The 14,664-nt window shown below is 34.9% G+C and overlaps 1 protein-coding gene across 1 annotated transcript; it reads left to right on the forward strand.

The window, feature by feature from the left end:
- Positions 1 to 5,029: 5,029 nt before the first annotated feature.
- On the forward strand, positions 5,030 to 11,140 carry LOC117322402 (sodium-dependent proline transporter-like). Its single transcript, XM_033877280.1, has 9 exons — positions 5,030 to 5,254; positions 5,541 to 5,675; positions 6,144 to 6,247; positions 6,436 to 6,560; positions 7,061 to 7,173; positions 7,281 to 7,409; positions 8,434 to 8,534; positions 9,009 to 9,179; positions 10,336 to 11,140. Exons 1-7 carry the CDS (start codon positions 5,111 to 5,113, stop codon positions 8,458 to 8,460), a joined length of 777 nt encoding a protein of 258 aa, XP_033733171.1. The 5' UTR covers positions 5,030 to 5,110; the 3' UTR covers positions 8,461 to 8,534; positions 9,009 to 9,179; positions 10,336 to 11,140.
- Positions 11,141 to 14,664: the final 3,524 nt, after the last annotated feature.

Here is a 14,664-nt window from a genome sequence, read left to right on the forward strand (position 1 = left end):
GTATCAATATGAATAAAACATTTTGTGTTTAGTATGCTATATCTAAACAAATTATAGAAAGATTTTCTTCGGATACATGATTATTGTTTTCATTCCGCATGTATTCTAATGAAACAAATATTTAAATTAAGTTTATTTGGCAAAAAAACTAAAGCCTAAATACGCCATCTACTTACTGAGGACTAAGGACTACAAAATTAACTGAACGGATGTTGAGGTATAAGTAATTTCCCTTGCCTTCTGTTTATGAAAATTATCTTTAATATATTGACCAATCTATAAAACAAATGCATGAAAAGTCAAGCCTATTAAGGTGTCTGACTAGGAAGCCCATCTGTTACAGAAGTGTAAGCGTCCTGCTTGTAAGACAAATCCAGCTTAGGCCGTGTTTTTTTTTTTTTATAAACTAGAGAGGTTGTAACTGGACAACTGAAAATATATAACACAATATATCAGGAAAACTTTTTCAAAATAGAATTGATTTCCCGATGGGATAATGACTTCCTTCATAAAAAATCTTTGGTTTTCATCAACTTGATCAATATGATAAAAACACTCATCAAAATAAATAAAGATATCTACATTTTAACATACTGTATAAGTCGATATGTCATCTTGTATCTATCTATATATATGTTTACAAAACAATGATTGTTTATTTACATAATACATATAAATGTTAAAATAAAGGATTAAACAATATGATGAAAAAACAGCAAATGTATGAAATGTAAGGAATGGTGGATTGGGTATATCTTAAATATCTCTTGAATCATTTCCCACAATTACCTGTCACTTTGAAAATGTTGATTTGTTATACACAGTAGATGTAATATCCCATTAAGATATCGTTTGATTTATATTTCCATCTTTCATATTGTGAAAGTAGAGGAAGGAGAAGAAAATAAATTCAATGGGTTCTTGGAGTGTGTGTGTTTGTTTTAATAATTTCATAAATTTTTAGAGAAATGAAAGATCATGAAATGTTAGTGAAGACATGAACTTCTGGGTTTTATGTCCCTCTCTAGACTGTTAACGCTGTCCACAAACTTATTTCTTATTTTAACAAACTGATATACCAAATTGTGGAGCTATAGACTGTGAAATCATGCTATATCAATTCGGGTGCATGTAAATTCATCGAAGGTGAGCTTCTATATTTAAGATACATTTTATCGGAATGAACAGCAATCAGATCTAAATGTCATTTAGACCCTAGCTTACAAGATGTTTAAACAGGAGAAAGACAAACTTTTCGTTACGCTTGTAGCAGAAAATATCAATTTTGTTGAAGAGCGAGTACAGCAGAAGTTAGACTGTGCATGTTTGGTATCACATTAGTCACCGCTGAGGTAATTAATATCCAGATATATCTCCCATCATTCATGTGTGGTAAAGTCTGCTGATGCTGCATCACTGAAAGGATATGAATTGGTAAAGTTACATTTATCATACTAAAACGATCTCAATGCATTTTGTAACCATTATTTATTTTTCAACAATCGCTAAAATTAGTATCAACATTATTTCACGTTTGTTAATGAATGGAAATTGTTCATTCCATTAGTATTTGTCTTTGATAATATTGTATTAATTATTTGTATTCTGTGTATTCAGTTATCATCAGAAAACAACTTTACAAATTGTGAAGAAAGCTCGGAAACGTTAACCGAAACGTCAGAAATAATAAAGAAAGGAAAATGGGGCAGCAAGATCGATTACGTATTAACGATTCTTGGCTGTCTTGTTGGCTTTGGTAATATCTGGAGGTTCCCTTACATATGTATGAAAAATGGCGGAGGTGAGTTGTTTTATAAATCTTCAAACCTTTTTTTTTAAATGAAAGCCCAGGCCTTGGAAGTCTAGATTCACATACCATTATATTTTGATTGTGCTATTGTAGTCTAAATTTTGATTTTTGATTTTGCAAGGTTTTCCTATTTAAAATATTTAAAAACAATTCAGTATTGATCTATAATCTTTGATTGTACAAAGGAGACTTGTGAGCTAGATAAAACCGGTGTACCCTTCTAGAAATCTAGTAAAACTAATAACAGAAAATGATAATAGGAGGTGAACAAATACTCGGAATAGGGCAAAAGAAATCTTAAAAAATATCACTTGGGAGCTGTAAAAGACCCATAATTCCAATTGCATATTTTTTAATATTGGATTTCGAAAGAACAATACTGTGTTTATCATCAACCCGTGTCACTAGTCAAATGAATGAAATATGATAAGAAGGTAAGGATAAACCTCAAGAACTTAAAAAAATCACCAGCAGTGCCTGCTATCTCCAATCTCAAACGATTGTTCAGAAGACACAAACATATTAACACCTTAAACAATACTATATCCATATCAAACAACAAAAAAATGAAACAAAAGGGGAAAATCTATCGGCTTGATGTGGTACAATACAAAGAAGATCCTTCTCCCTTCTTACTTATGCACGATTGAAATACTTTAATCATTTAGTAGACAATAAAATAGCCAGCGTACTAGAGACAGCCATTCAAACAGAGAATTCATCTTTTCAGGTGCGTTCCTTATACCATACCTACTTACCCTGTTACTCATGGTAATTCCAGTGTATTTTCTGGAAGTGTCACTCGGGCAGTTTTCCGGAAAATCATTCAGAGACGTTTGGAACTATTGTCCACTCATCAAAGGTATGGAACACGTTTCTTTGATGAAGTATGATCAACGATTTTGCCTTATTTCGAACAATCACACAGGTTGATTTTTTTTAAATTAGAGCAATTCGCGTATTTTTGTTATATATATTGTGACATCTGTCATTATCATATGCGTGGAATTTTGGTTCAAAAATTGAGGTATCGCTTGTGCTAGAAGAGTCAATTAGTATTGAGAGTATTTTGTATACGAGGTATAAGTTCTGTCTATTTTGTTCAGAGTAGTTCGACAGGTTATCTCAACGCCTTTATGTATAGACAAATCAGATGTGTTGAGGTGTGTGTGTGTGTGTGGGGGGGGGGGGGGGGGGGGGGGGGGGAGGGAGGGGCTCGTGATTTGAATTTAAAGTGAAATACATAAAAGATGTCTTTTAATTCATGTAGAAAAATGAAGAACAGTTTGAGTTGATGGCTTGTGCTTGGCATGGCAAGAAAAGGCCGTACATTTGTAGTTTTAAGCCAAATGATATTTTAGTGAATAGTATGAATATGAGATTACAGACACAGGGACATATAATTACCCAATGTTTCCGCTGTGTATTTTCTTTATATTCCCCACACAGGAATTGGTGTAGGTCTACAGGTTATGCTGGTTCCCACCGTATGTTACTACATCATGCTGTTGACGTGGGTAATATGTTATATGCACTACACATTCAAATCCCCGCTACCATGGAGTACATGTGGAAACAAATGGAACACGCCTTACTGCTTCAGTTTTACGGATAACAAATATCAGCAACTGATGACAAACCTTTCTACCATGTATAGTCCAAACTCTACAGGTCATGGCCTGGATAACTATACAATGCAATACAACATCAGTAATATTCAGGACAAGTTCTTGTCAAAGGTGAACTCGAGTCTGACGAATGAGACATTACGAGAGATAAAAGGTCATAGTGCTGAGGAAGAATTCTGGCAGTAAGTGTTCCTGTTAGATATTAGTGTAGAACATCAAAGATTTATGTTTGTTTACAGTTGAGTATATAGAATCGTACACCTTTTTCGAATTTACCTTTTCTGGGACTGCATAGGACCATAGGGTATGATGTCCAAATAGGAAGTGGCTGGCTGCAAGTATTGGGCTGGTAGGTCAAGTCTTCTATTGGTACCGGAGATGGAGATTCCTACTAGAAAAAGACATGACAATTGAATCAATTTGGAATTTCAAATGTAAATGTCTTGATGAATTTTGAATCTAGACAGATGTCTTTTGGTTATAACCAAGTATAGATATTGTACGACTGAGAAATAAAAACAAATAAGATATAGTCTGAAGATCGGGGGAGAAAACTCAATAATATCTCCCCAACCCCCTTATTTCTTACCTTAATCTTAGGATTAGAGCAGTACTTTTTATATAAATGAGTCAAAATACAGACACAGGACACTGATCCGGGCTAGTGACAACAGAACTACCAGACACACCACCATACCTTGAACCGGGATACTGACTACAGAATAACCAGACACACCACGGGACACCGAAACACGCTTTATACAGCTACTATTGAAATACAAACTATATCTTTGTATCACCCTAGTCTATGGCCCCACTACATTGTACATTGGTCTATATTTTCACTTTAAAATTTTCCTGAATCTAATTTCCTCTCTAAATTCTGCCAAAATACCTCCATGATGGAAATCACAACCAAAAATGTTCATATGGGTCCCATCATCAGCTATCTAGGGAGGCTAAATGGCATAAAATATTATATCCGGTAGCTCCCTATAGGAACCACGGAACCAAATGATTTCCCATAGACGATTATGTTAACATTTACCACTGTCCTGCTTAAGAGGAGTTTTCAGCACTATTCCACTAGCCCTAATTTTGAAGAATGTTATCTCGGAAACCTGCAAATGAAATATTTAAAAATTCTACCAATTTGAACTTGTTTTTGCCAAAACGGGGAAAACCCACGATCTATTTTTGATCTGGTTCTGTGGTCCCGAATTAAACAATATATATTTGATGCTAAGTTATGTTTTGTGTTGAAGCTGTGCTATGTTCTGTGTGTTTATATCGAGTTACGATTTGTGTTGATAATATGTTATGCTTTGTATTCATGTCGTTTATATTGAAGCTATTTTAAGTTCTGCGTTTTGTGTTGTGTTATGTTTTTTGTTGATACTGTATAATATTTCGTGTTGATGCTGTTGTATGTTTTGTGTTGATGCTGTATTCTTTTTTGTATTGATGCCGTGATGTTTGGTGTTGATGTTGATGTATGTTTGGTGTTGATGCTGTGTTATGTTTTGTGTTGATACTGTGGTATGTTATGTGTCGATGCTGTTCTATATTTTGTGTTGATGATGTGTTTTAATTTGTATTGATGATTTTATGTTGATATTGTGTTATGGTTCGAGTAGATATGTGTATAATATGTATAACTAATTAAAAAGCAATGTTCAATAGATACAATGTGCTGGACATATCCTCTGGATTAGAAGATATCGGCTCCGTCCAGGGACACCTGGTGTTGTCCCTTGTTCTAGCCTGGGCGGCCGTGTACGTTTGTGTCATCAAGGGTATTAGGTCCTCAGGAAAGGTAAATCATCACCTAAGAGATCATTGGACTTAAATAATAAACGGTACATAATTAATTCCATTGATTTTTTTATTCGTTTTTGTTCTTTATCATATATCGAATATCAGTATCTGGAAATATGAGGACCATACATGAGTGGCATATCGCATTACTGAACGACTTTAAAATAATTCAATATCAGGTTACCACGAGTGTTCAAGTGGAAATGTGAACAAAGGCTTTGGATGAATTAATAATGAATAATTTCTTATCAATGATATAATAACCAGTAAAACCTTTGCAACAGGTGGTGTATGTGACAGCCACACTTCCGTATCTGCTTCTCGCCATCCTATTCGTCAATAATCTTACATTACCTGGCTCTTTGGATGGTATCATCTTCTTCATCAAACCGGACTTCAGGTCACTTTTGGACATACAGGTAAGAGGTCGCATGGTTAAATCACGAGATATTTACTTGTGCTACTGATGTTTCATCATTATAATTAAACTATCCTATATACGTATCGGTTAGACATATATACGTGTTTTACCGATTATTTTATCTTATTGATCTTCGCTTGAAACATTCCGGTTAATTTTGATTGCGGTAATTATAAGTTATGGACATTGTTTTCAATTAGATAATTGAGATCGCGCCAATTCGTCATGGCGATGCCTTTTTTTTTTTTTTTTTTTTTCATTGGCGCTTAAATTAGTGTTTGCGTTTAAAATACAGTTAATGGATAGTAAACTCCTTGAACTTGTTCCTGTGATTTATTTACATTCACTCCCACTATCTATGTTTGAGATACCTGTTGATAATAAATCTATTTCAATATCATATATCCACACATATATACTCATTAATTGTTTCTTGTTTACGACTTGATTCATACGTATCTTTAAGGTTTGGCTCGAAGCTGCTATACAGGTTTTCTACTCAGTGTCGATCGGATGGGGGCTTCATATCACACTGGCCAGTTACAATACATTTAACAACAATTGCCTCAGGTAATTTTACCGCAAACCTCATTTTCCGGCTTATGCTATAACAATCAAATCGACATTTTTCCTAAGATAATTCAATATCGTTGGCCCTGCATTAATCACAAGTGATATAACATCATACGTTGTATAAATTGGTATGAAGTAATATACATAATGACCCAAAAATTGTACCACTGTTTCTTTTAAAATAGAGACACCTTTATGATGACACTCGCCGGAGAAGGAACTAGTGTATTCGGCGGGTTTGTTATCTTCTCCGCACTCGGATTTATGGCACATGAAGCGAATGTCCCTCTTACAGAAGTTGCCAAATCGGGTAAATCTTTGTTTATTTGATAATTGTTTACCATGTCGTCTTTGGTAAGGTGATGAATTTCTGTTGGCCTGTTCCCAGATATCAACTTAAAGGCATTATTCTAAAACCTTCACCCTTCCATTATTTTAATTAATACTCAAAAACTATAAATACAATAAACAATATACTAAATAAAGAGCAAATAGGTTCTTCGTTTGTACTCACTTCATTGATTATCCTTCGTCTTTACCATATTACAATTGACATAGCATGTAATTTCTTAGTATTGACGTTAAACATGTGATATACAAAAAATATATAAACATACATTTATGTACATCGATATGTGATTAACATGAACAATGGAAACACAGTCGAGCCTTTTCCCGAAGTTAGAGGTCCATTAAAAACCTCAAGATTACCGAGAAATCGTGTATATATTGTATAAAATTTAAACTGCCGGAACTGAATCTTTACTTCTTTGAGTTTCGTGTTGATATTTCTCCATTGTTATTCTTTAGGACCTGGTTTAGGATTGGTGGCCTACCCTATGGCTTTAGCACAGATGCCCCTCCCCAACATCTGGGCTGTGCTGTTCTTTATCGCCATGATAACACTGGGGCTGGATAGTCAGGTAAGATTGATGTGTGTATGGTATATTGATATAAGGATTAATATCTAGTTTTGTTAAACGTTTGAAAATTGCTTTAACCGTTTTATACACATTGTCTTCCTTTTCAGTTCACTTTTACGGAAATCACCTACGTATATTTTGAGGACTGCTTCTTGTTCATGAGAGAAAAGCAAATGATATGCAGAGCAGGTTTATCCATGCTTGGCATTCTGCTAAGTTTGCCATTTTGTACCCAGGTAACTTTTTTTAATACATAATGATGTACTTGTTATATCGCATTTTTAACAGAAAAGCTTGTGAAATTAGCATGGCATTTTTCGATGCTCGTTTAAATGGCTATTCGTTCCATTGCCGCAATATATTTACAAGGCGGGTGTCGTCTATGAAGCAGCAAACGCTTACCCTTCCGAAACGCTTGATCTTATTTTCCTAGCTTTTTTTTATATTGACCCAATCCAAATCAGCATAATGGTTGCATTTTATTTTCGTTTACTGTTGTTATAACGCTATAGATACACATCATTTACGTGTGGATCAACCTAATATTAAAATCCAGACGTTTATTGACAAAAAATACCCTTTCGATGTTGAGATTGATTCTTTCCACATTTCAACCAAAAGTCGTTAAAGAACTATCTTTGTTCAAACAAAACTGAACATCACCAATATATACTTTTATTTTATTTTCCATTTGTGTCACTGAACGTAAAGATACAGTTAATGGTTTTGCTGTGAGGATATGCCTCTCTCTTTGAGAGGGTGTTTAATGATTGTATAAATATGCATCTGTCTGATGATATTTCTTATATAATCTCACTCTTGGGCGATTTTTTACACAATAAGACTCAATTTGCATCATGTGACATCAAACTTTTGACTACATATTTATTCATCTGCTATATGATATTATGCATGTACTTGCTTATGCTTTTAAGAATTATATTTCAGGCAGGAGTGTACCTTTTTCAGTTGTTTGATTGGTATATAGCAGCATTTGCCCCGTTGTTTTTCACGTTGGTAGAATGTATATCTGTTGCTTGGTTGTATGGTAAGTGTTGTCAAAAATTTAACCCTTGTAATTCCTTCTCAGGAGAATGTCGTTTAAGAATTAAAGTTTATCATAGCCCTTTTGTTTCCTCGTGCCTCTGGTTTTGCTAGTATTTTACCATGTAAATATACTGTCATTATTTTACTTCACATAGCTTTTCTTCCTGTGAGACACTAAGAAGATTTCGGTTGTCACTTTATTTCACTTACCAGGCGCCGAGCGGTTCTCACGAGACATAGAAATGATGATCGGCAGGAGAGTACCAGGCTACATCAAGTTTTGTTGGTCTTTTCTCTCACCTTTTCTCTTATGTGTAAGCATGCATAGCATTGCATAAAACACGTTTAACTGCTATCACTAAGAAATGTACCAGTTAGTTATATGAGCAGTCATTTGCTGTTATGTACTTTCATATCGAGTACTTATTTTATTAAAGGTTACATTTGTCTTTGAATCATTATCTTAGGTGGGCCCACTTTATGGTTTAATAAAAAATTTGAATTTGAATTTGAATTTGGTTGTGGTAATTTTTGTTATAAAAAGCTTCAAATTCATTTGATATATAAATATTATATTCACTGTATTATACATGTAAGTTGAAGCACAGAATAACATGAGATATGTTAATGAATGAAGACAAATTTTCTCTGAAATTAATAGGTTGAGACTTGATAATCATTGTCTAGTTTCGTGAAAGCTGTAGTACAGAGTATTCTCACTCCATAAAATCATTCATCAAATAGATGCATATGTTGATGTTTAGATCTCTCCTTGATTACCTTTACAGGTGTTGATAGTAACGAGTCTTGTGTCATATGTACCACCTACATACGGGGACTATGTATATCCGAGTTGGGCTGCTGATGCTGGATGGGTGTTCTCTGTGCTGCCAATTACACCACTCCTCGTTATAGGACTAAGAGTCGTATATTTCTCACCTGGAAAAACAATTAACCAGGTAAAATAATAAGTATGAGATATAGAACTTCACCTGTGATATTTAGGTGTTCGATGAAATAGACACACAGGCACATACATGAATCTATCTGATAGATCATAACGTCTGTGCTTCTATAGATATGTATTAGGTAGGAATTAAATTCATCTTTCGATCAATTTCACTCAATGATTACAATAATTGTCTTTAATATATAAGTAAGACAAAACTGTAGTGACAAAACTGTAGTCTATAAGACTGTATATGACAACTAGAGGTATTCTAGTTAGATAAATATGGCTGTCATTCATTTTCGAAATCGAAAGCTTAGATTTCCCGATTTTTTAATCCCTACCAAAAGGTTTTTCAGGAAAAAAATAAACACATTTACTAATTTATAAAATTACGATGTGAAAAGACGCTACTGTCGAAAACGCAAAAATACTTGATAAGCCCCATTCCAGATACAACATTGGAAAGTTTGCATTGGCCCTCTTCTTGCAACGCTGATCTGAGGGGACACACTTGGAATTCGATTCAAATGAAATGTCCTCGTGATTTTTATCACCTAATGTCATGGCGTTTTCAATTTAGAATTTCATTAAGATCATATATCAGTTTTTAAAACCCGAGAACGTACAAGGGTTGAGTTGATCTATGAAATCTGTTTGACGCCGTTTCACTTCAACATTTTATATCAATGCGCGATCAACGGCAATTATTACGAACAATCAAAATAGTTGAAAAGTAATCGATTACCATTTTGTGACAAATAAATATTATTCTAATATGAAAAATAACGTCGTTGTTTTCAAATAATTGATGATTGTGTATGATGACACGAGGAACTATATTGCTTTGCTGGAAAGTTCTGCGGTTCTTGATATTGAACTTGTTAGCGACATTTCAACTTCCATTTCTGTTTAACGTCAAGAAAGAGAAAAAATGTTCATATCAACGACATTATATTTATTTGTTATCCACTTCTCTTCAAATGTTAAATGTTTCTGATGCTGATCATTTGAGGCCCAACTGTATTGTATTAATATCATTGCTAGTAAAAACACTTATTCAAATTGACAAAAATCTTTCTTCTTTTTAATGTAAATCATACCTAATTTCTAAATGTTCCATATCTTTGAGCCCTGGTTTTTATTTGAAATTTGCGTCATTTCAGAAGCTACGTCAGTCTATAAGACCAACTGAGAGCTGGCATCCAGCAAAGGACAATGTCGATTACCTGGCTCTTTCCAGTGAAACCCGAAGTACCGAATGACCGGTTCTACCAGTTAACGGATCCATGACAGAGCTGGTCCTTAAATCCAGATTGCAATAGGAACAATTCCGTATGACGGCACAAGGTCGCGGACTATCGCAGATAGCTTACCGTGATTCCCTGTGTATTGCTCGCGGGTTACATGATTTTAAAACAAGCGTTCTGCGGGCTATCTGATGAAACAGGCTTTCTGACAAAATATTTTCAAAAAGTCAAAAAGATTGCTTTTTGTGCTTCCCTGGTGTAATATCCGATGCTAGCATTGTTTACGTCCTAAATATAAAGGATTATTTACCTCTGTCTGGACAAGTAAAAACAAACTCACAAATATATCTAGAAATATGTTGATTAACAGTCTTTAATTATCAAGGCCGAGAGCTATACACAAACAGAGTGTTTTCCCTTATGGTTGACTTATACTAAATTACATAATAGATAATTCGCGGGCAATACACAAGAGCGGGCTATTTGCAGATTTCAGATTATAAAACCATTTTCCTGGCTTTAGCGGGCAATCTAACGAAGCGGGCAATACACAGATAATTAGAGTACAATTATATTAGGCGAAATTGGTGACTATTTTCAACACTTTTGCTATTGGAGACACAAATTCCTATACTTCATTGTGACTATCAGATTTACTACTAATACTTTATTACTTGGATGTTGAGTATTTTCGTAAAATAAATGGAATACTTAATTAAAATAAATGGTGTGCATTATGTATCATCCAAATCCCTGAGCCTTCTCTTAACCGTTCCTACAGCGATTTGAACTGGTTTACCCCTATAAAATAAAATCTGCAATTGGAAAACTGTACTTTAACCGTCGTTGAAAAATATAAGACTCATTCATGTGTCGATATGGAGGTTATGGATACCCTACCCGAGGGATTACAACATCAAACCTCGTGGCTTACCATGTGTTGTGATCCTTCGGGTAGAATATCTATCTATCTTCTTCTTACCCACATATGAAAAAGTATTATTCTCTCAAATCAAGCTATTCTATTTTTTTTCCTATCATGTATTCAGACATCCCGTTATTTTGAACATTGTCAGAAACCTTTTCAAGAAAATTGTGATGACTTGAAATGAATCCTCTGTACCAAAATGGCGACTGCAAGTTGCAAAAAAAAATTCTTAAAACTTTCCTGTTGTTTGTGTCCTTTCTATCAAAAAAACAGCTGGTATTTATAGTATACCTTAATCATTCTTAATTCTTTTTTGTGTTAAATTACCTCGGCATATCGCTTTGGGTCACTTTTCTTTTCGATTCATCCATAGTAGTTGACAAAACTCCAGAGTACATCTTGACAACAACTGTGGTAATAAGATATGCAAGCCCTCCAAATTTTCAGTTGCACGAGGATATTTCGATCAACCTTGTTAAGAAAGTATCGATACACATACCTAAAATGATTCCATGCCACAGCCATCAAATATTTTCAGGATGCTTTTTATTTTCTTTATAATCAACCATTTGTAGTAACACTTCTTTGAAATTCATACAACAAAAAAACTCTCGAAAATACCTCGAGTGCCTTTCCCGTTAGCAAAGAGCTTAATGCAATCATTTTGCGGAAGTCTCGAATCTTCTTTGGTAAGCATCCATATCATCTTTCCGGTAATCAAACGGGGGTAGCTTAGCCATACACATATGTTGTTTAATAGAATGACCTTAAGTCTGTGTCCTCAGCAGGAGTAAGAACCCAGCTGTCCGCTTTTCCTCGATGAACTACAATTATAATATGTGCTCCTCCCCACAACCTCATCTCCTCCTATCTTCTCCTTATTCAGTTCAATATCTTTAAGTTTGAATGTTCTGTATTACTTATCACTTTCCTTGCCCTCTCGAAAGCTCTAAGGTCGCGCCCCGCGCTGCCAGCTCGCAGGTCACAAACAACTTCAGAGACCCACCACTGCCACCGGACATTAACTCCAAATATTGTTACAGCCTTGAGTGATGCTGTCCACATAATATGAAATCATTCATAGTGTTTGGAAATTTCTAAAACAAATATGTGAATTCTTATCAATTTTCTTCACGTCTTAAAGATATTCAATCTCACCAGACACGCCAGATCCCTCTACTCAGGACATAACGGTAAGGTTATTAGGAAGTATATCGCGAGGAGCAATCCCGAGGGAAATGTAAGGTTAACAACTCTGCTCACATTATCTTTCTTCTCTGGCGATAATGCGTTTGGAAACAAATCTGCTCTATCGATATTGCTAGCCGACGACCTCTTACACTCTGGTGCAGTGTCTTTTTCTGGATATCTCTTATGCTAAGAACATTCTGATTACATACACACTTCAATCATTTATCAAGACACAGACGTGAAATCTATATGAGAGTGAATGATATGTATCAATATACATATGTACGTAGATTTTCAGATTATTTCATTTTTCATTTCACTTGTATTCTAATGAATATACATTTAATAGAATTCAAAGGGTTTTGGGCAGAGTCTAAGGGCAAAAAGGACAGATTTTGCATAAGCTACTTCCCCTGCATTCTGTTTATAAGAGGCATGTTTTATACACCGACTAGTCACGCCTATTCCATATAAATTGTGATATATTGAAATGTATTCAGATGACTGATAAGCAACTCGAAATCGATAATGAGGGTAAAATATAAAAACAACAAACACATACTTACATGACTATCTTCAAAAACGTGTCTGAAGAGCAAGTTAATCTGTTCCTGAAGGATAAACGTCTTCTGCCCTATCGACGACACCAGCCAAGAAGATCGAAGACAAATCCAGCTTATGTCATATTTGTTTAATAAACTGGAGAGGTGGCAACGGAACAACTTATTGTTATATATACCAGTGATTAAAGGGAGATAACCCTTACAGAAATGTAAGATAGATAGAACTAAGACCACAATTAGCTTTGCTATATGTTTCATTGTAACATTAAATTTCATAATAAATTCCCAAAATCTCATATGCTACTTTCCATCTCACCTGGCCAAGACCAACATCTGGGAAGAAAAATATAAAAGTTTCAACACAGCATGTTGGTCATTTTCTGGAGATAGCTGTGTCATCAACGTGGATTATATACATCCGGGTCAGGGGTAGAGGTCAAATCAGGACTCTTCACACAGGATCCTGGAGCACATAATACATGATCAATGTTATTGTTTTACATCACAAAACCAAGATTGACATCTATACTATAAATCCACATTAAATTCATCAACAAAAATCAAGTTCAAAGAGGCATTTGATTTGTTTTCCTGAAATACATACATTTTTAGGGGACTTCATTCATGGGGCCTAAACCCGGAAGTACTTAATTTTGGTCTCAGTCCTAATAAGCCCTTGTAGAACTTTTTTTTGAAGATACAATATTTTTTTTACAAGTGTCTATTGACAAGTGGTTGTTTACAAGAAACGTGTTAGAGAATAGCAGCTACACGGTCAAAATCAAGGAAATACTCCAAGCAGTTTAGTGATGAGAACATTGGTATGTGGAGTAATAGAGTATTGGCACTTAATAATGAAATAATAATTGTCAAATTCATACTATAAGCCAATTCTGGTTTTAAGTATTTGTTCTTAAATACCGATCATTTTTTACGCAATGTTTGATCGTGAGTGTGACGGAACGTGCATGCGCCAAAGGAACAAAATCTAACGATTGGTAAAAGAAATGTACGTCTAACACAGGTACACATGAACCAATCTCAAATGTCCGTAATATGTAAAGGACACCAAGCCATGGGTTGGCAACCGATCGGAAAATACCTGGCTTCAGCTGAGAAATCGGTATGGGAGAGAGGACTCAATTTTAAATCCTAATAAATTACCAATTGCTTGGCATCGAGACATACATTTACCCCCACTCAAAGGCAGCTACATATCTACGCAGACTGTGTTAAAATACCAAACTTCCTAAATTGATGATCCTACAGCTAGATAAACCATCAAACCGGCGCAAATCCTAAGGACTGTTAAAGACAGTTGACTTTTGACGATTGGCCGGTAAGGGTATCTATATCCTATATATATCGATATCCCCTAGCTCAATACAATGTACCTTAGACACATTAGGTCAATGGAACTTCTATCATTTTCAATACTATAAGGTTACTGGCTAAGATCATGCCTCCGTTGGTAAACCGTACGGCTCATTGCATTAAGAGCAGTACTATCGCTTTCAAATTGGGCCCAAACGAGTAATTTCATACAGCAGTGCTAACGCATCA

This window comes from Pecten maximus, chromosome 2 (genome assembly GCF_902652985.1).
Source record: "Pecten maximus chromosome 2, xPecMax1.1, whole genome shotgun sequence".
Taxonomy (NCBI): Eukaryota; Metazoa; Mollusca; class Bivalvia; order Pectinida; family Pectinidae; genus Pecten; species Pecten maximus.